Source organism: Eleginops maclovinus, chromosome 23 (genome assembly GCF_036324505.1).
Source record: "Eleginops maclovinus isolate JMC-PN-2008 ecotype Puerto Natales chromosome 23, JC_Emac_rtc_rv5, whole genome shotgun sequence".
NCBI classification, from domain to species: Eukaryota; Metazoa; Chordata; class Actinopteri; order Perciformes; family Eleginopidae; genus Eleginops; species Eleginops maclovinus.
Window position 1 is genome coordinate 12,776,983 of NC_086371.1, and position 21,079 is coordinate 12,798,061.

The following is a 21,079-nucleotide window of genomic DNA, read 5'->3' on the forward strand; positions in this document are numbered from 1 at the left end:
ATATAGCCAATTTTAGTGCTTTTAATGGCCAAAGAGAGAGAGAGAGACAGACAGACAGACAGACAGACAGACAGACAGACAGACAGACAGACAGACAGACAGAAACACAGAGACAGAGAGGGGAAGTGTTTCCTTCCTGGTCATTGGAGGATCTCACACTTCACCTCATCTACCGAGTGATAAACATGACCGAAATACAAAAGGTAATGACTTCAAAATGCATATTCTTAGGTACTTAACAACAGTCCTCGTTTGTTGGTTATGTTTTCATTCAGAAACGAGGAAGTAGACTTAAACTACTCTACGCCGATGCTTGAAAAAGCCACAAACAAGTCATAAGCGTGGCTTGAAAGGAATAGGTGTTGTAAAGCTTGTAAAATGTTCCTAAGTGTAGCAAGAAGACATCTTCTTCGAAGAATAACAACCTGAACATAGCCTATTCAAAACAGAGATTTTGTGCTGAACGTCTTTGATACGTCCACATGTAGAAGACAGTGTAAAGCTGAATCAGCTTCACATAATCATGATAAGGAAATACAGTCACATGAATGATGAGATCTTTCTTTCTACAGTAAGATGCTGAGTCCAAAGAGTCAGAAGAACGTCAGTGAAGAGGACAGCTCTGGATCTGATGCAGGGTCAGAGGTTGGCCCTGAACCTGAGACGGACCGCTTTGGCTTCATTCTAACTAATGGTTCAACAGCTGGGTGAGCACTTCCACATTTGTGCTGGTGTACTAGTTCTCTGTTTTAATTCTCATAAGAGGAAATCTTTATGGAGATTTAAAACAAGTTTTTCCTCTGGATGCTGAGAATTTATCCCTTAAGTAGATCGCAGGTTAATTGGTTTTTAAGGGGTCATGTGAGATTCTCACAAACCAAGTAATCTTCTTACAAAGCAAGACCACATACTGTATCTCTATTGAGAACATGCATCTGACAACCAGAATTTCAATCCAACGCTCTTATACAACAGAACTGCCTCTGCATCTAAGACACATCCAACTGGGCAAATAAAATATGGCTCAAGTAAAATGCAGACAATGTTTAAACACTACAACAAGAAAGGCAGAACATTAGTTTATAATACTTTTTTTTTTAAACAGACCAGCTATAGGCTATAATAAAAAGTCAAATGTCCTTTAAACATTCAGCAAGTCTAATACTTAAAGAAGGAGTGTTTCATATTTTTCTGGTGCATTATGGTTTAAGGTAGCATCACCAAAGATGTGTATGGGGAGCTTGGAATCAGGTGAAGCAGCTATGAGAATCTAAAGAGCTTTAAAATCCGTGTTTTTTACTTGTGGAGAGTTGGTAATAAGTATGTTTCATCTTTGAAGTTATTCATTTGTTTCTCTTAAGTGAAAGTCAACCTTTTTTCAAACAGTTTCAACTTTATAGAGCGCAAACATGAGGGACAGCAACATGAAAGGTCATTAACCAGTGCATTAAACCTACAGTTAAATATAGATATTTATGAGTTGTCATTTTTACATGTTCATCAACAAAAATACTGTTCGTTTTGCAGGAGGTTTTGTAAGACTTTAATTTGTGATGAAAATTGTAAGTTTTGAAGCCGGAGAGAGACTTAAAAACAAGCAATGTCAGCCAGTTGGAGTGCAGAGAGTCCTAAACTCAACCCAAGGTAACATTCAAAAAGGAAGACAGAAAAATATCTAACTGACAGTACAGTCAGTGTAGGGGAGGTGCAATGATGTTGATAAATATAATTCTGTATTAAGGTGTCAAATCCATTTATGAACGAGTTGATACAATAAAAGATGAACATGAAATATATGGTGCATTTTTTTAAATTTCAGATTCATTTAATTCACAATAAATTGACTACATATTTCCATCAATTCCAATCAACAAAGAAACAACACCCCTTGGCAGTGAAGATGAAGAATGCAGCTTCATGTTCAGTAAAGCTGAACAAAATGCTACCTGCCGTCTTGACATTTTCCCCATTCATAACATCCTGACCTGTTGCCATGGAGACATCACTCTGCTACCGTGTGGTTTTCCTGTTTCCTGTCTTGTTTTGTTGGTGCGCGGTCTTCTTATAATGACAACACACAAAGTGCATGCAGTAGCAGCTCTGCACTTTGACTTAAAGGCCTGCAGTTTAATGAGAGCCTTAACGCTGTACAGTCAACAAATGACACACATTACAGGCCCTAGTTTTGTATTTATTCATTGATGCAGTTTTGTTATGTTACATGTTACAGGTTCATTTAGAAATATAAGCTGCAGTTTTTAGGCAGGCATCTTAATCAAAATGCTGTTTAGTATTTGGGACTTTAAGCATTCGACGTATTTATTGATAGCATTTAGGAGCACATTAAGGATTGTTATTATCTCCTGGCTTGATTTATGATATTAGTGGCTGTTATTATAGTGAACTGATGTTTGGTATTTATGCATTCCTATTGCATATGGTGAATGTAATGTGGGTTTGGTTTCAGAGCAACTACCTATTAAAAATGATTTCTACTTATCAAAAACCATTTGCCTGACGAAGCGCTATTTTTCAAACATTACAACTACATACATCTGTGCAAATAAGATATTTCGCAATACAATGCCCCGTTCTTATTAATGAGATGTTTGAAGTATTGTTCCTGTCTGATTTCTAAAACACTTACCGGGTGTTTAATTTTATATACACTGTTTTGTGTCAGGACTGTGGGCCCACCTCCTGAGTTGGTCAGGCAGAGGGAGACCAAGTGGATACATATCATCAGCCAATGGGATCGCATCTTGTTGAAGAAGACCAGTAAGGTGCGTCCCTTCTAAGAGGCATTTTTCATGTTATCAGTCACACCAGTGCTTTTCCTGTTGTGATTGAAAATGTGTTGCTGTGAAAAAATGCCTGTGTGCGCATTTCACCCTGATAAAAAATGATTAGAATAATTTGTTTTTGTTGTTCCTGTGCCTGATACCACCGTCCCTGCAGGTCAAAGTGCAGTGTCAGAAAGGCATCCCAGCCTCACTCAGAGCTAAGTGCTGGCCTCTGCTGTGTGGAGCCACTGACCAGATGAAACAGAACGAAAACCTCTACCAGGCAAGAAAACTAAAAACTCTCATGATGGTTTATGATTTTCCAAAAAGCAGCAACAGCTACCATCTGAATCAGAAAAATATGTTTGAATTTAACTCTCTGTCTCTGTCACAGTCCCTGGACTCGCAGCCGGCTCTGCAGAGCTGGGTGGAAGTGATCGAGAGAGACCTGGACCGACAGTTCCCTTTCCATGAAATGTTCCTTTCCAAGGATGGACATGGGTAAGAAACTTTTCTACATCGATTTCTTTCTGTTGACAAGCTTTTAGCTTCTGAAAATTCCTATTCTTCAGTCAGCCTCAGCTGTTGCCACTTCATATTTAAAGTCCTGCCTTGTTTGTCTTTCTGTTACAGAACAGTTAAGAAATTAGACAGTGATGTTGACCTGCCTACATTTTCACTTTGTCAATTTACCTCTCTATTTAAAGGTTATTTTTTATCTACACAACATAATCTGCGATTAATATTGCATGTGAATTTTTTGTGATTGCTTGTGCGACTGATTGCTGTGGTTTGTGTGCAGGCAGCGTGGTTTGTTCCGGGTGTTGAAAGCCTTCACTCAGTACAAACCAGAGGAGGGTTACTGCCAGGCGCAGGGGCCTGTGGCTGCGGTGCTGCTGATGAACATGCCTGCTGAGGTAGCAATCAATAACACCGTATACCCTTATGTCCGGAGAAGTTGCAAATGCATCTCAAGAAACATTGCATTAATTATTTTGAGTGGACAGCTAAAGCCTTTTTCAGACATTTACACACAAGTACTGTCCTAACTAAAGAGGGGCTATTGTGGCATCTGATGTTGATTTATTATGATTTGATGTTCCATTTCACCTGATGTAACCTCTGCAGGAGGCCTTCTGGTGTCTGGTGCAGATCAGTGAGCAGTACCTGCCTGGATACTACAGTCCTCTGCTGGTGAGGTCCTGCACACATGCATACAGTACATAATGTACCTGGGACTGCACTTATTTATGTAACACACAACATGTTTTACAAATGTACATGTAATATTGTTTTCCCAATCATTAGTAACGAAGTACTGTACATCATTTTTCAAGAAAACTTCAAGTTATCATGAAATTACTAACTGATGAAACCAGCTATTACTCGGATATGTATTACTGAACTGTCTAAACATGCGTACCTTTTTAGGAGGGAGTCCTTTTTGATGCGGGCATGCTGACCTGGGTCTTGAAAAGAACATGTCCAGCTGCTCACAAACACCTGCAGCACCACGGGGTGGAGCCCCTCATGTTCGCCACTGACTGGCTGATGTGTCTCTTCACACGTCACCTGCCCTTCAACACACTGCTCCGAGTCTGGGACCTTTTTTTCTGCCATGGTATGTCCCCAATATAGGCCACTATGGGTCAAAACAAACACATTACCTCCTGAAAGTAAGACAGGAAAAATGTTTTACAACATTAGTAAATGTATACCTGGGACCCTCTTGTCTGTCCCCTCGAAAAACTCTTCTATAGTCTTAGTTATGTGCAAGAACAACAACAGAAATGTCTTACTACTGCTCAAGATAATAGACATGTATCAGTATTTGCATTATCTCAACAAAGAATATCCATAAAACAACGTAACTTACATCAATGAATTAAGCTGCAAATGTGTGTGATTTAAAGATTGTTATGTAAAATGATAAAGTGTGCAGGACTTATCTATCGCATATGTTGTGATTGATGTGGCTCTGTTTTCATCTCCCTGAAAACTCCTACCTCTCCTCTCTTCTGTTCAGGGGTGCGGGTGCTGCTCCAGGTGGCGGTAGTGCTGGTGCGTCGGGTTCTGGGCCGGGCCGAGCAGAGGAAGCAGTGTCAGGGTCAGATGGAGACTCTGGAGAGGCTGAGGGGCGTCAGGGAGGAGGTCCAAGAGGAAGATGATCCTTTTATTGCAGAGGTAAGCCAACTGATTTCATCCCAATTCAACACCGGTGAAGAATTTTGGAGCAACACTTTAGAAAGCACTCATATCCACAAGCTAAAAAACCACAACATGATGCAATATCTTATCTCAAATGAAAAATAATGAGAAAATAAAATTGAGACCAGTGTTTTTCTTACTTCCTCAGGTGTGCTCTGTGCAGCTCTCAGCAAGAGATCTGGAGAAGCAGACGGAGAAGGAGTTGAAGAAGTGGAGGACTGACAGACCCTCATCCACTTTTGACCCGAGAAGTCGCTGCCAGGGATACCGGATGGCGTGGGCGAGTGGGCGACAGAACGAGGAGGAGCGGGACATGAAAGAGAGAGAGAAAGGGAACCTGTCTGTCCCTCTTGCTCGCTCGGCCTCCACACTCTCGCTATCTCCCTCCCTCCTTGGCAAGAGGTGGGGTAAAGGGGGAAAGACGAACACACGAGAATGGGAAAGTGGGGGCAGAGTTGTGAGGCATCTCTCAATGGGAGCAAAGGAGGACTGCAGGAGCTGGGCCGAGCTAAATTTCAAAAAGGTGAAGAGCGTAGAGGAAGAGGAGGACACCATGTTAGAGGAACCAAGCAAACAAACAGGATTTACTGAACAGGAAAAACCTTCAGATGAGTCTGAAAATATAGAAATCCGAAACATTTCAACAGAGCATGAAGAAGAAACAGTCAAAAAAGAACTGGTTGAACAAGTGGAAACAAGAATCACTGAAAAGGAGGATAGCCAACTCAAAGAGACAGAGGAGAGCAACATTTCTTATGAACAGGGAGAGGAGCTGAAAGAGACAGAGGAGAGCAACATTTCTTATGAACAGGGAGAGGAGCTGAAAGAGACAGAGGAGAGCAACATTTCTTATGAACAGGGAGAGGAGCTGAAAGAGACAGAGGAGAGCAACATTTCTTATGAACAGGGAGAAGAGCTGAAAGAGACAGAGGAGAGCAACATTTCTTATGAACAGGGAGAGGAGCTGAAAGAGACAGAGGAGAGCAACATTTCTTATGAACAGGGAGAGGAGCTGAAAGAGACAGAGGAAAGCAACATTTCTTCTGAACAGACGGGAGAAACAACCGTGGAAACAGATCAATCCAAAGATCAGACTGTTGAAAATACTCTGCAGCCAGCTGAACACAAACAGGGAGAGGAGCTGAAAGAGACAGAGGAGAGCAACATTTCTTATGAACAGGGAGAGGAGCTGAAAGAGACAGAGGAGAGCAACATTTCTTATGAACAGGGAGAGGAGCTGAAAGAGACAGAGGAGAGCAACATTTCTTATGAACAGGGAGAGGAGCTGAAAGAGACAGAGGAGAACAACATTTCTTCTGAACAGGGAGAGGAGCTGAAAGAGACAGAGGAGAGCAACATTTCTTCTGAACAGACGGGAGAAACAACTGTGGAAACAGATCAATCCAAAGATCAGACTGTTGAAAATACTCTGCGGCCAGCTGAACATAAACATGGAGAGGAGCTGGACTCTTGCAGCCAGTCACAAGTCCTGGAGCAGCAGAGTCATGAAAGCAAGCAGCTGGAAATTGAGGTGAAGGAAACAAATGACGAGACAGAAAAACAAGTGGAACAAATCGAACATACAGCTGCTGCAGAGGAAAATCTGACTGATAAACAGAAAGTTGCTGATAAAAAAACAATCACAGAGGAAGCGACGCAAAGAAGTGTAAACCCAAGTGAGCAACAGATGATTCAGGCTGACATGAAACCACTGCAGAGCCCAGAAACTGAGCACCAGACGCAGGAGGACACAGCGTCAGAGCTAAAGAATGTAGATGAAGCTTCAAATGTCACAAGTCCCACAGTAGAAATAGTGACACAACAGCAAGAAGTGATCACAGTGACAGACATCAGCTCACAGGGAGATGCATTTGAAGGAAAATACCACAGCACTTCATTAGCAGCAACAGACATGCAAGAAGAGTCCCTCAACCAAACACAGACCGACACTGAAAAACAGGCACAGACTGAAGAAAATGGAGTGGGAAATGCAGGCACACAGAATTAGAGGCTGATATAGAACAAACTAATTCAGAACAACACATAGACTCAAAGACTGAAGAAGAAACAGTCATATCATGTTCACCTGAAGGCATGCAGCCAACAGAAGGCAGTGAATTATTAGAGGAAACAGACACAGAGGCAGAAATAGCAGGTGCAAACAAACTGGTGATGGAGTCAAGGAAAGGATGGGAGAAAGAGTGTGATGAAGAGTGTACACAGGAGGAAGAGGAAAGCTGTTTGATAGCAAACTCAGAGGCACAGGTGGGCAATGATCTGACACAAGCAGGAGAAACACAAACAGAAACAGAGACCACTGACTCTGAAGCACCTTTACAGGCTGAGGCAGAGACTCTCACCGTCGAGCCTGATAGGAAGATGAGTCCAGAAGAAACAAGTCCCTCAGAGGTACCTGCACCTGAACAACCAGAGAATCAGGTCTCTATGGGTGCTGTGGAGGAGGAAGAGAGTCCAGAATCTGTCCATAAAAACACTGTAGGTGAGGACGACGTCTTCCTGTCTACTGCACCAAAAGATTCTTCTAGTATCAAAAGCATGTCACAAATCCAAGACACAGATTCTGACCTTGTGAAACAGCAGGCTGAACCTGGTGAAAGCGGCAGGACTGAAGTCTCCGGGAATCGCAGCAGCAGGTCTTCTGAGGATTTCTGCGTCCGCAAGTCGTCCAGCTCCCGCGGGTCTAGGTTAGCCCGAAGGCTTTCAGAAGATCTCTTCATCATGCCAGAGAAAACTAGCCCATCAAAGCTTACTCATCATGAACCAGAAGTTAAAAACAGTACTGCAAACACAACCAAAAATACTCTGTCTGCAGTGACTGAGAGCTCAGTGGTACAGTCGCTGCCCGACCCCCCAAAACGTTTTGGTCTCTTCCGCAGGCTGAGAGGAGAGCAGCCAAAAAAGGTAAAAGGGACACCCAAACTGCAAGTCCCCAAAATCTTGATCCAAGACTTTAGTGATGGAACAGGGCTAGGGAAACCTGTAGAGGAAGAGGGGGGAGAGAAACTGAGCTCCAGGGATAGGAGGAGGAGGCGGAGGGAGCAAGAGAGAAGGGAGAAAGAGGAGGAAAGGTCGAGGAAGAAGAGAGAGAAAGAGTTGGCGAAGGAGAGAGAGCGTGAGAGGAAGAAACCGCAGACGAGGGGGAAAACTTTCCAGGTGCAAAAAGAGAAAGAGAGTAGTGATGTGACTCATCCCGCAAAAACTGGATCACAGACTCTTAGACATTCTGTATCTTGTAATGAATCATACTTTTGACAAAATAAATCTTAATTGGATCTGGAGGCAAGATTTCTGAGTGCTTCAGACCTTCAGAAACCCTCTTTCTTTTGTGTGAAGATCATCTTTCTTATACTTGAAACTTGTAAATAAATAATGTAAACATACTTCAAAAATATGTTTCTTTTATTTAGAGGAGCTTTTTTGTTTGATCACACTTTGATCACAAACTGAATAGAGAAAAAAGAAGTGTTTCATGTTCATTGTCAAATGGTCCTCTAAGTCGTTAGTCTTTGAATATTTTTGCACAAATGAAATCCCAGTAGAACTTTTCTACCGGCCAGTAAAGATAGAAAAATAAAGGTTCATGGTTTCCATTTCTTTTCCAGCGCTGCAGGTGGTTTGTGGGTTAAATAAAAAGTCCATCTCTTTCCTCTTCGTCTCTTTTCAATCAGTCCACTGTCTCTTTATTGTACGTCATCCTCACTGTCGCTGGCCAACACCTCCTGACCTGTCAGCGGCTGAGTGGTCATCTGAGAGGACGGGGGAAGCACCGATCCGAAGAACAAGGAACAGAACTTCGGGAGGGAAAAATAGAGATATACATTATATTTCATTTAGAAATGTCTTCAGTCGAAAGTTACCTAAAGCCTAGTCCTGATGGGATTTGGATAAATATTTCATTCATCTCTAACTGGAATCATACTCTAACCTTGTCTGAGATTAGTTTGGATATTTGCGAATAACAGTAAACAGGCCTTTTACGGTTAATTCAAGCTATTTCAAGGTACTTAAAACATACATTTTGAAATTGTCTTTATGAGGATATAAAGACATTGAGGTCTCAATTGTTCTAATAAATGCAATTGTGAAAGACCTTTTTTAAAAAAAAATAATTCTGTTTTGATCAAGGTATGATAAAGCATTATGACGGGATCGTTTCATGTCAAAGACTGGAATATTTTTGCTTGTAATGAGTGATTGTGTACAAAAAAAATCTGATAAAGTTTAATAGGAAGTATTTTTAAAGAATATATTTGAAACTCAAGCATATTCTTAACTTAAAAAATATATATAATTAAAAAAATCAAGCATTTTCCAAACGTTTCATGACTTTGTAAAGACCCTGCTTAAACATGAATGTATAAGCTTTTGAGTCCAATAGTTAATGTATTCATTTGAAAACAAACCATACCTTCTTGTTTGGAGGTCCGCATGAATCGACAGTTTCTTCCTCCTCATCCTCTTCCTCACTGTGAAGCCTTGTCCTGTGATTGGCTGCAGCAGTATGATTTAAACATGTGGAATTAACTAAGGGGGGTGAGGGTGGACGTGAAGCTGAGGGACCTGGCATTATACTGGTATCCATTGCGATGAGGTAGGAGTCCATGTCGTCGTTCATGAAGTCATCGGGAGCAGGCGGTGGCGTTGTGCGTGCTCTGTTGAGATACAATGGAGGGAAATATGACATCAATGAGGAAGTGAGAGGTAAGCCTCTCCCTGGATTCATACTGACATCCATTGACACTGACAGACAGCACACACTTAAGGTCATAGTAGCCATGACTGAGGAGAATATATCTAATGATCTTGTTACTGTACTGTGAAGTTTAAGGTTTCACGTTTCATCCAATTGCTTCTTTAGGCATGCTTTTATGCAAAAATGTTTAGCTATTATTGTTCGGATAATAAAAGTGAGGTTCTACAAGTTATGTCCCTCTTAACTAGAAATAGGCTAGTAGGAGAAATGTAAATTAAACATATATTTATCAGAGATCAAAGATGGTTTGAGAGAGGCCTTAACATGTCAGGTATCTGGAAATGCCAATTAGCCCAGTGCAAGGTTTCTATTATCTAAACTAGGGCTAGAAATAAGTATACAATGGGATTCTGGAAAGTGTTGACAATGCACTCTCTCAACTCCCTTTAAATGTGCAAATGTGTAGGCTTTAACACTTGCATCTTTTAGTCAGTTGACTCAAGGGATGGAAAAATGTGTTCACTTTGTTCTGCCCAAAAAATGTATAGCCCCCACAAAGTTTTACCAACGTAATTTTAAGATTTCAATTCGGTTTGAACTATACCGTTTTGTGTTGTTTTTACGCTGGTCGGTGTCATCAGAAAGCGTTGCCAGCACAAAATTCCCCTCCAGGACACTGTCTGTTACCGAAAGCACTACAGGTCTGACACACACAAACACACAAAAAGCAATCGTCAGCACATTGGAGTTACACAAAGGATTAATGAACATATGAATGCAAGTTTGTTTACCTGCCAGGTTCATCAAAGTACATCGAAATTGGGAGACCAGTCGACTCCGCAAACACTAACAAACCCTGGAGGAAAGATGACAAAAACTCACTCATCAAATATATTTTTGATTCCTGGTGTATCCATATAGCTAAAGCAACTTATTGTAGGTTGCTTTGGATCGAAGAGTCAACTAAATAAATGTAATGTAAAAATTGACTACTTTTTGAGTATTTCTCCTATTCTGCCACTTCATTACCCCTCCCTTTGTCCTCTGTCTCACCCGTAACTCCTTTAGACAAAAGGTGACGCTGTTGTGAACTTGGACGGAAAAATTGTCAAACTCGTCTGAAGCCAGGCACAGCTCCGTCAGCATGGCCTTGGACCGGTCTAGGAGGGAAGCGGGCAGAATGAGAAACATAAAAAAAGACAGGAGTTAATAGAGGACAAATCCCGGGACACGTTACGAAACACCACATATTTTATAATTCAGTAATATACAGTAATGCCCCCTAAATATCTTTAGCTGGGATGTTGCAGAGTTGAATGACCTCTTTGGTGTATAACAGCCAACAACACACACTGTAATGCTGCTGTTCTGTCCTTCTACCACATGAGGGCACCACTGGGTTGAAAATCATTTTGCATTATTTTCTCCAATTCATAGCAACCTTAAAGACACAATGACAGATTGGGGCTGTGGATTATTATATATCACCAAATAGACTGAAGCTATTTTTATTGTTCTTTTTTTTTGTATCATGCAAAGTGTTTTTACTGTAGTATTCACTGAATACACCATTTGAGCTATGTAAGGTTACAAAAAGAAGTATTACTAAACAGGGTGTGGTGACTTTGTAAAACACAGGTTACATGTTTTTTTTCAGTTATTTAAGTACATTTGTAACCTTTGGGTGAAAAAGTACTCACCTGCTTCGTCTTCGACATGGTTCTTGACCCACATCTGATCATCACTCACTGATACAGTCACTTCTTCCAGAGACGGAGAAAAGTGCACGACTGTATCAACTAGCAGCCTGAAAGCAAGGGATGACAAACCGTGAGAATGGAATCAGGAACAAAAAGAAGGAGGAAGGCAAAGACACATGCTATGTATTGGGCAGGGCCGATGTAACAGTTTGCTAATGTGGTGAGTCAACATCTGTCTTCGTGGAGGTTCTTCTTTGACAGTAACATAATTTCCCCTTATTGAGAAATATATTTACTGGAGGAAAAACAAATATAAACATCACAAAGGGGTTCAAGGCATACGCAAAAATGAAAATGTGACCTCTATCATTTTTTTATGAGAAAAATAAATAGATATGACAGACCTGGGATGGGATCTGAAAACATTGGCATAGCTGTCTTTATCAAACACTGCCTGTAGGCTTTCACTGTCTTGAAAAGACAGGTTATGCGTCTTCATGAGGCCTGCAGGGAAAATACCAAAACAAACACCTTGAGTACACAAGCACGTAGAACACTATGTGATGAATGCATGCTGACTAAAATACGTGTCAGTATAAATCAGATGTAATCCTTTTGGAATCGTTCACATAGAACAGTGTGAGTCATATGAGCAGGAGTGGAAGCAGGTACCGTGTTTGCAGTGCAGGGTGAAGGTGAGGCGGTTCTTCTGCTCGTCCAGCTCAATGTGACACTTTTCCACAGTCTTTTCCAATGTGGCAAGAGACCTGAATACAGCCTGCACACTCTGACTCACACATAGATGAACATAAGAAGGGGGGAAATATATATATATATATATAAATAAGGGGACAGTATGTTTGCTTATGTTAATATGCACAGACATATTCTGCTATTTATCCAATTAATCTCATTTTTATTTATTTCATTTTATTAAAATACAATGATTGCCATGTACGCATGTATGTGTGTTTAAAGAAGGAGGTCAAAATAGGATATACGTAATAATCACAGGAAAAATAGCATTGGTAGCAAAGAATAGAAAGGAAACTCTGATTAATTGTATAGAAGGTACATTCTGCAATCTTACCCTAACCACTTTTGGTCAATATCAGTGAATAAGTCCTCATGGTGCCCTGGCTAAACGTTAATATCTGGTGTAAAAAAATCTGGCTGTGCAAATGGGAAAGAAACAAAGCAGCTCAGACTGAGCCACACAACACTATTACAGCCAGGACAGGAGAAATATAAAGGATATACAGTATATTAAGACCCAAGACAGCACCAGTGAGAGGGTTAATCTGACACATGCTAACATTCTGAACCAGCACTGACTGAGTTTTTGTTCCACCTTTGTGCTGGCTCAGCTCTGATTCATGTAATTGGGATCAGTGATTCCCAACAATAGGACAATATTACTAAGCTAAGCTCATCTTAAAGGGGTTTTACGAGTTGCATGTTATACAAAAGAAGTTTGGTATTTACTGAATTGGTGACTAAAAGCATTTCATTAAAGTACGCTCATCTCTTTCTCACATCACACCTTAATTGCCATCTTGCAGCGGAAGGCGGGCCCACTGGGTATGGTGTACCTGCACAAGAAATGGGAGGGGATAGTTGGTTTAAAGCTCCTTTAAATTAAATTACAAATGTGTTCACTATCTCTGTTCACACACAAAGTCTGCACCTGCTGAAGAAGAGTGGTGCGAACAGGAAGCAAGCATATGCCGACCGAGAGGAGTTCACAGACCGCAGAGCCAGCTACAAGAGAAAAAAACTAATCATCACCAGCCATTGACGCAAACAGTGTACCAACAGGAAGCTGCATGTCAGGAGGAAGTGTCTTTGTATAAGACAGTTTTATCGGAGCAGCTCACCCCATCTTCCTGGGGCTCCACATAGAGCTCATCACCGATCCTGGACAGAGAGTGGATGGCTTTGGCCAGCACTGGACGGTACATACACACACATACACAACATATATATTACTATGAAAAGAAACTTAGCGTTACCATAGGACGTATTTTAGGTATGGTTAAAATAGTTTGCTACCTTTGACGTTTCCTCCTGTCACGACGCAGTCCATCTCTGCACACCAGGCGTTTCTGTTTAGTTAGCAGGGCTTAGAGAGGGCTAAAAGTTAGCTGAAACACCACTAAGCAGTAAATCAAGGCGGTTTTATTGTTTTGCACCCCGAGTAGTAATCCTGGTAGTGCCGAAAACATATTCCGTTTAGTTGTAGCTTTATTTTTTACTTTCAGCCGCGGTTTGAGAATCCTGCACAGGGCTGTTGGTTGTTTACGCCGCCATTACCCGCTTTCTGACGGTTTACCAATCAGAGAGGCTGACACTAAAGTGGGCGTGGCTAGACAACACGCATGCGCAATGTGTCTACATTTTTCAGAAATAATAATTGAATTAATAATAATTCATTATAATAATTGTAATAATAATAGTAGCTAAGCTTCATTTTTAGGTAAGCCAACTTGTACCTGAATAAATCATTTTATTTATCTGACATATGTAGAGGTTACTTTGCAGAACAATATATTATAACAAAATAAAACAATAACAATATTTTTTTGTATATTGCTTTTACCTGAATTGTTAATATAGTATAATAAGAAGAATAAGAATTAAAGTTAGAATAATTCACGTTAATGGAATATAGAAGATATATAATATTTGTATATATTTAAAATATTGTGGTTCTTCAAAGTAACTACAAAAGTATTCTTAAAAGATTTAGTCAGGTACAATTAGGCCAAACTAAAAGTGATCCTTAAAAAGTGATTATTATTATTATTATTATTATTATTATTATTAATAAGATAAGATATACTTAATGATCCCAAATTTGATTTTTTTTTTCATATCAACAGCAAAAATAAACAAATCATTGCACATACTTGGAAATTAAAAAGAGCAGAAAATACAAAATTATAAAATATAAACATTTAAAAAATAGAAATAAAACAGAACTAAAGAGTATAATATACAAGTTGACCCTTAATATACAAATATGTAAATTATCTGACAAATAAAACACAATTGAAGGACCAATTTACAGCTAACACAATATAAAAATAGGATATTTATTAATATTATTCTAATTATTATTATTATGCATATCTATTCTTTGGTAATGAAATCAATAATTATTTTAAATGGAGAATTTACTAATGGAATAATACAACATTTTGTTGTACTCTCTTGTCTCCAGCAGAGTGTCATGTTATGGGATTCTACTCAAACTATTATAACGAGAGTAGAGACCTGATTTTTATATTTTAGTTCACAGAAAAACTGAATACAGTTTGTTTCAAAAGGGAAAGTCCAAAGGTCATGCTAACATTTTATTATTTCTTTCATTCTGAAGACGCATAAATAGCAGTGGCTCACTGAAAATGCCCTGTAATTACAATTCAAGGGTCATGGTGGGAAGAAAGAGGGTGTGTGCACATGTGTGGAGCAAGAGATCCAGGAAGGGACATGGGACGATAGGAAGGACAAACAGGAAGATGGGCAGAGACAGAGAGAGGGAGAGTCACTGTCAATGCGTAATTATCTCACCTCACTGGTCTTTCTCGTTTGTCTGCTTCAGTGTGTGAGGAACGCTGCTGTATCTCCTCCCATCCCAGTTGATATGGCTGTTGCTGAAGAGGTGTGACTAAAACAACATTTGTGTAGTGAAACCACGGACGTTCGGAGTTAGAGAGTGACTTTTAAAAGACACCAGAGGACGAAAGTCAGGAATAGTTTTGAATCTGGCTCAAAATAACACAAAAAGAGACTGCTGCTGAAACTTTTTTTGGATTATGGAGGAGTGGATGCAGTATGACAGTGAAACTTTCATGAGGAGAACAAGCCGCAGAGGAAAAGATGAATTTCTAACCTAGCTGAGGAAATTAAACCGTGAGGGATGGACCCGTCTTGAATTTTGGACTGAGAAAGAAGATGATAATAAAGATTGGATTATAAAAAACAGAGAAACAACCATCACAGGAATCTTAAAGGGTGACGTGATTTACACACAGCTAACTTCTTATGTCATGGTCTTCAGTCTGTTATTACACATTACATTAGACTGTGGAATCGATCAGTTTAGTGGACTATATTGTTGTGATACCATGCACTCATTGTTGAGATACTTTTTGGGGATTTCTGGATTTGATGCACAGCAGTACTGTTTCTAGATGTCTCAGTCACCTAATTCAAAAGACAGTGAGCTCTTGCTGCAGTCCATGCTGCAGAGACTGAAGCTCCAGCCGGGAAAAGAGGGCCAGGCATACCTGCACACACCTGTACCCATCATAGTTGCTGCCACATTGGGGCAGGACGCAGAGAGAGGAGCTTTCAACCTCCAGGAAGTAAACAGCAGTCCTGGAAATGGCTTTGAGTTCAGTACCAATGGTATGCCCATAAAGGAGTGTGGAAACTCTGCTGCTGGAAGTCACTTTGGATTCAAAGGTGAAATACAAAGTCCAGGTCATGGCCGTGAAGTTGACGGTCCGTCTCATTTCCTTACCCTCCCAAAAAGATAACATTGATGGTGAAACGGGTGAGGACAGTCAGCCTGCGATTACCCCCACAGGAACAGGGCAGCTGTTTCCTGCTGGATCACTTAAGGATGCTGATATTGCTTCCTTTGAGAGGACTGATGGGCCGAGGGAGGGTTTTGGTAGTTTTGCAGCGACAATGCCTAGCAATAAAGATGTTGTCACAAGCATGGGACAGAATCAAAACCAGGACCAGAGTTTTAAGCCCAAAGTCTATGTGTGGTCTTTGAAGCCAACAGATGCTAATGTTAAAAGTCAAGAGAATGAAGTCCCGCATACAGGAAATGGAGGATTTGGAGATTTGGCACAAAGTAAAGACTTACAGATTGTGCCGCTAAACAGCAGCTTGAGAAGAAAACAGCGATTATCAGAGAATAAAACGAAGAGATGGACTCAGAAGATCAAGGAGAAATGGGTCCGGTCAGGGAATTTTGGCAAAAAGGGAAAAGAAGGAGTAAGAGTAGACTTGAAAGGTGCGGAAGGAACTGAGGTGAGTAGAGCATTTGGTAATTTTCTAAATCCTAAATTCAAATGTATGGACTAAAAAGTGAAACTGCAGCTGTTTACTTCACAGACGTCACCTCAAACCCAGCTGCAGACAGCAGTCAATCTCAGCACTTCAAATAGGGAGGAAGAAAGAACCTTCTTTCCACTTGACAGCAGAGATCCTAGTAACACCCCTCACACACATACAGAAGACGAAGAATATATGAGGTAACCTACCGACAAACTCTACTTAAAATATAAAAAAATACACTCTGCACTCTGCACCACTCTTTTTTTCTTACTGTCAGGTTTTGTTGATTTGTCTCTCAGTCCTGCTACGACACTAGTAAGATATGTGAGGTATTTCTGAAACGTTTCCAAACATAGCAGTTATATTAGTTTGTGCAGATATGTATGGTCTGATGTGCCAAGCACATCTCAATCACTGACAACGTCTGTCATCAGCCACTTCGATCAATCTTTCATGGTGCGATAAATCTCACGATATCTTCATAACACCTCAAAAGATACATGTTTACATACACACAGACTTTCTCTGTCTCCTTAAAAAGATGATTCCTGACAGTGGATACATTATGAGACTGGAGATGTTGTTTCTTTCTGTTGTTGGTCTTTCAATATTATCTTTTTTCTTACCTTGTCTGTTTTACTCCATGGTACACCAAGCCCTTTCATTTCCCACTCAAGACATACATCTTTACATTTGAGTGACAAATGTATAGTTTAGTTGTTTTAAAGTTTTTATTTTTTATTTTCCCAAACAACAAGACTCTAGTTTTTTCACAAATAGGAGTAAATATGTGACTATTTTCAGTTGTTGATTCAAATACATGTGGTGCACTATTGAGTATTAACAGCAGCTCTACTTATTTTGGACTGACTCAAATCAAAGCACAGCAAAGAATATCTGGAAGAAGAAACATGTCTGTCAGTGCAACAGTGGGGCTACATTTTACAATCAAACAAAAAGGTTCTATGGGTCACAGGAAAAAATCTTCAGGTGTTGGATGCAAAGATAATACTTTTTAAAACACATAAAAACCTAGTTTATTATTTTAAAGGACTCATTCATTTCGGCTGGAGATTGTAGATTTTTGAGAAATCACTTAAACAGGAGTAAGAAGAGCATCTGTTTGGGACTTTTTTCTGCGACAGAGTGGTTTGGTTTGATAATTTCAATAACTTATACATAACACAATTGTTCGTTCTACCAAACATAAACCAATGACACGCAGAAAAACAAAGCAAGATAGAACAAAACAACAGTGTTAAGCATTAAAGTGAAGCCTGATTCATACATCAATGAAATTGACCTGATTTGAATTCCTGATTTTGAGTCTGGTGTAGATGCATTTGCAGGATTGACAAAAATCTTTTCTCTTGTTCCAGGTCGAGCAGAGACTTTGAGTTTGGCCTGGGCTCCTTTAGCTTGCTGGATGAAATCGTTACGGGTCAAGAGTGGGCCAAGTTCCTAAACCCCAACCAATCAGCAGGCTCGACCAATCAGAGACCATCAGAACTCAAAAACCCATGGAGCTTCCGGGGAACTGAAGCATTACCAGATTCAGATTTCAGCATGGCACAAATATCCCCTGACGCTTTCCAACCAGTCAGCATGGACGTTTCAGAAGGAAAACGGCCTGCAGTATGGGATGTTCACAGTGCGCCTGATCAGTTAGAACCAATGGAGAATGGACAAACCCGTCGACCTTCTTCGTTTTTAGAGGTTTGATCTAAATTATAATGCTTATTGTTTTAACAGAAATCATTTGATTGCAAATTTGAAGCCAAGATTAAAACACCGATAAGCAAATTTCCTAAAAAGAGTTTACTTTCACTTGTGAGTTGGTCAACATGTTTTTATTTGCAGGCTGCAGATATTACAGACAACTCAGCACAGAAGATCAGAGCCCACCTTAACAGAAAGCGACAGCACCAGTCCACTGAAATAAGAAGCGAGAGTCTTCAAATAGAGAAAGGACGTGAAGGAAATCAGGCGGGCAAAGGTCAGAGCAACTTGTCACTGTTTTGAGTTGACCGAGGTTAGATGTTGACAGTTGTAAGTTGGAATTTCAATTATGCTCTTGTGTATCATCTCACAGAGGGAAGCCAAACAATCAACCACATAATGGAGGAGACGGGAGAATCTCAACATGATGACAGCATGATGCCTTCACACACCATGAAGTGTCCTGCTCCACCTCACTCTCCGTTTACTCCTTTTGCTCCTGCACTCTGCAGTGTTCTCAAACACTCAATATCCCAGGATTCACAGTTCTCGCCAGAAACACTGACAAAAAGGGTAAGTTAAAACAGAGATTGTGTATCACACTGCCTCCCCGTGGTGAAGAGTATACACATCCATTATACATCTACTGTAAGCAGGCTTGGTAAATAAATAAATAAAGTGCACTCAAATGAGTCACTGTGTTAATAAAAAAAATAGCTTTTAGTGTGCTGTTCTCCCACAATGCAATGCACAAAGCAAATTAAGAATTTGCTTAGAGCTGAAAAACACCAGGGACAAAAAAGCAAAGTTGTAGTTTGATGGCCTTTGCATGGTGATTGTATGTTGATTTATTTTATTATAACTTCAGAAAAACAGTATACTTTAGACACGTTTTTACTGGACATTAAGTACTGTAGGTGCTGTGAGATGTCCTGGATGACATTGAACAGGTCAAGGAATGTTGATCTTCAAGATTTAGTTTGGAAAAGCTTTTTTGATACACAACACTTAGGACTTTCATGGTAAATACAATTAACTTATAAGAATGTTGTATATCTTTGTCTGTTAAACAACAAGTATTTATAGATGAGGTTTTCTTTTGACTTTGGCAGCACTTTATTTTAGATCTCAGTAGTACTTTCTGATTTAAAAAACAAAACATTTTCCAAAACATTTCTTGCAAAGAACAATATAAAAACATTTTTTACATAAATGGGACATTTTGAAATAATGGTCCCTATTTGAACCCACCCTTGCACTGTTTACCTGTAAAAATATTTAATGTTTTTAAATGTGTAGCTGCCTTAAATTGAGACAACCCTATGTTAACCTTGCACCATAGTATAAACGATTCATTTAAAATGTACCAAGTGAACACTGCTGCAATCTTCTTATAAAGATGACCATATATTTTTAGAATGACAATAGTGAATATGAAATTCTGTCCGACTTCTTCTTTCTTCACAATTTGTTGTTCCTTTTCCCCTGTTCTATTGATCAGAGGCGAGTCGAGGAGAACCGGCGGGTTCATTTCTCAGAAAAGGTTGTGACCATCGAGCCTCCAGAGCTGGTCCCGCACGCTATAGACTCGGAGGAGGATTCAGGAGGCGAGGAGGACTCTGTGACCGACCAAGATTGTGAGGAGGAGCAGGCAGCAGTAGAGGAGGTGGCGGCACCAGCACGCCGGCATGCTCTCCCGGCCTGGATACTGGCTTTGAAGAGGAACACAGGGAGGAAGCACAGATAGGAACTGTAAAACTGCCAGAAGCAGGACTCAGTCTGACAGACTTAAATAATGTCTTTTGTTCTCTCTGGACATTTAAAGCACCTCTGTGTGCCTGATTGCTCAATGCCTCCCTCTCCAAACAAACAACGCTCAAAATGATATTTGATCATGTGATAAGAGAAGCCTATTTCAGGGCTTTTTTTGACTAAACCAGAATGTGTTTTTGTACCTGTATTGTTGATATTTTGAATTGTTGTGTAAAGTACTTTTCCACAGTCAGTGTATAACCAACGGTATAAACAAAGCATTGTTATGTTATGAAGGGGGCAGTAGCTTAACGCTTTATTTCAGCCCCCAAAAAGAAAGGCCAAAAGTATTTTTTCATTTTACCTCAATCGTTTACTTTGTGTTGGTGTGATACTGGTTGAATTTTAAATAACAGAATTTGCTCGATTACAAAAACTAAGTAACCAGTCGAGGCAACAATAGACCTGCATCTCTCATGTGTTGAAAACAAAATGATTATTTATTGTTTTTAGAGGCGTCTGGCGACTTTGAAGAGAGTATAGATGGTGGTTTCAGGTCTACATGGGAAAGAGCTTTATGACAGCAAGGTAAATATATTCTTAATATCACAGGAAGTTTTTTTTAGGTCACTAATAAACATTTTGCTGCTGCCTTCGCCCCAAAGCACGAAGTGTACATTTATACGCTCCTCTGCCGTAACTCCTGTTGTCTTCACCAAACTAGGAGCATGCTGATCATCATCTATAGTTGGTAATACACTGACTATGGATGCGTTCCCCATATAACCCCACTTCATACAATGAAAAATATCCCTGTTTAAACATCTCTATCCAGGCCCACCTCTCTGGAGGATCCAGATTGGATGATACACTGTCACATCATCCGCAAAACTGTTTATTTGATTTTGTTGCTGAAATAAATATTCTTCCAGCGGCTTTTACAGCTTTTATGAGAAATTCTGTGTTGTCCTCCTCCTCTCACCGCTCCTTCAGTCTTGCACCAACCAGCACCAGACTGTCTCTTGAGGTAATGGCTCCCTGTCCAGCCATCCAGGGTAATTAACCCCAGAGGAGGAAGTGTACTGCGTGAAGTGCAAAGTGTACTGCATGAAGGGCTGTTGTTTATC

The 21,079-nt window shown here is 40.2% G+C and overlaps 3 protein-coding genes across 6 annotated transcripts; 2 read left to right on the plus strand and 1 right to left on the minus strand.

Moving 5' to 3' along the window:
• The first annotated feature begins 83 nt into the window (after positions 1-83).
• Positions 84-8,657, plus strand: tbc1d10c (TBC1 domain family, member 10C). The gene is made up of 10 exons (XM_063876781.1): positions 84-203; positions 573-707; positions 2,684-2,783; positions 2,959-3,066; positions 3,178-3,284; positions 3,586-3,700; positions 3,912-3,977; positions 4,215-4,404; positions 4,810-4,967; positions 5,140-8,657. The coding sequence occupies exons 2-10, from the start codon at positions 577-579 to the stop codon at positions 6,997-6,999; spliced, it is 2,835 nt and encodes a 944-aa protein (XP_063732851.1). The 5' UTR covers positions 84-203; positions 573-576; the 3' UTR covers positions 7,000-8,657.
• On the minus strand, positions 8,394-13,727 carry rad9a (RAD9 checkpoint clamp component A). Of its 2 annotated transcripts, XM_063876786.1 has the most exons (12): positions 13,458-13,727; positions 13,283-13,353; positions 13,093-13,166; positions 12,949-12,997; positions 12,078-12,192; positions 11,810-11,909; positions 11,406-11,512; positions 10,759-10,865; positions 10,497-10,561; positions 10,310-10,408; positions 9,421-9,664; positions 8,394-8,803 (listed from the first exon to the last, which is right to left on the minus strand). In XM_063876786.1, exons 1-12 carry the CDS (start codon positions 13,489-13,491, stop codon positions 8,693-8,695), a joined length of 1,176 nt encoding a protein of 391 aa, XP_063732856.1. In that variant the 5' UTR covers positions 13,492-13,727; the 3' UTR covers positions 8,394-8,692. The 2 variants fall into 2 exon arrangements, with proteins under 2 accessions (XP_063732856.1, XP_063732857.1); XM_063876787.1 differs by lacking the exon at positions 13,093-13,166.
• Positions 13,092-20,893, plus strand: LOC134859973 (uncharacterized). 3 transcript variants are annotated; one of them, XM_063876785.1, is made up of 7 exons: positions 13,092-13,360; positions 14,785-16,454; positions 16,539-16,678; positions 17,861-18,197; positions 18,342-18,477; positions 18,574-18,773; positions 19,702-20,893. In XM_063876785.1, the coding sequence occupies exons 2-7, from the start codon at positions 15,897-15,899 to the stop codon at positions 19,945-19,947; spliced, it is 1,617 nt and encodes a 538-aa protein (XP_063732855.1). In that variant the 5' UTR covers positions 13,092-13,360; positions 14,785-15,896; the 3' UTR covers positions 19,948-20,893. The 3 variants fall into 3 exon arrangements, with proteins under 3 accessions (XP_063732855.1, XP_063732852.1, XP_063732854.1); XM_063876782.1 differs by having other exon boundaries at positions 15,010-16,454; XM_063876784.1 differs by lacking the exon at positions 13,092-13,360 and having other exon boundaries at positions 14,320-16,454.
• The last annotated feature ends 186 nt before the right edge of the window (positions 20,894-21,079 follow it).

Coding starts and splice junctions, on each gene's coding strand:
- tbc1d10c (XM_063876781.1), top strand. CDS start 577: ATGCTGAGTCCAAAGAGTCAGAAGAACGTCAGTGAAGAGGACAGCTCT. Junction 708..2,683: donor ACTAATGGTTCAACAGCTGG/GTGAGCACTTCC, acceptor GTTTTGTGTCAG/GACTGTGGGCCCACCTCCTG. Junction 4,405..4,809: donor GGACCTTTTTTTCTGCCATG/GTATGTCCCCAA, acceptor TCTTCTGTTCAG/GGGTGCGGGTGCTGCTCCAG.
- rad9a (XM_063876786.1), bottom strand. CDS start 13,491: ATGGACTGCGTCGTGACAGGAGGAAACGTCAAAG. Junction 11,910..12,077: donor CACCCTGCACTGCAAACACG/GTACCTGCTTCC, acceptor TTTTCCCTGCAG/GCCTCATGAAGACGCATAAC. Junction 11,513..11,809: donor GTTTTCAGATCCCATCCCAG/GTCTGTCATATC, acceptor CCTTGCTTTCAG/GCTGCTAGTTGATACAGTCG.
- LOC134859973 (XM_063876785.1), top strand. CDS start 15,897: ATGGCCGTGAAGTTGACGGTCCGTCTCATTTCCTTACCCTCCCAAAAA. Junction 18,198..18,341: donor GACCTTCTTCGTTTTTAGAG/GTTTGATCTAAA, acceptor TTTTATTTGCAG/GCTGCAGATATTACAGACAA. Junction 18,478..18,573: donor AGGAAATCAGGCGGGCAAAG/GTCAGAGCAACT, acceptor ATCATCTCACAG/AGGGAAGCCAAACAATCAAC.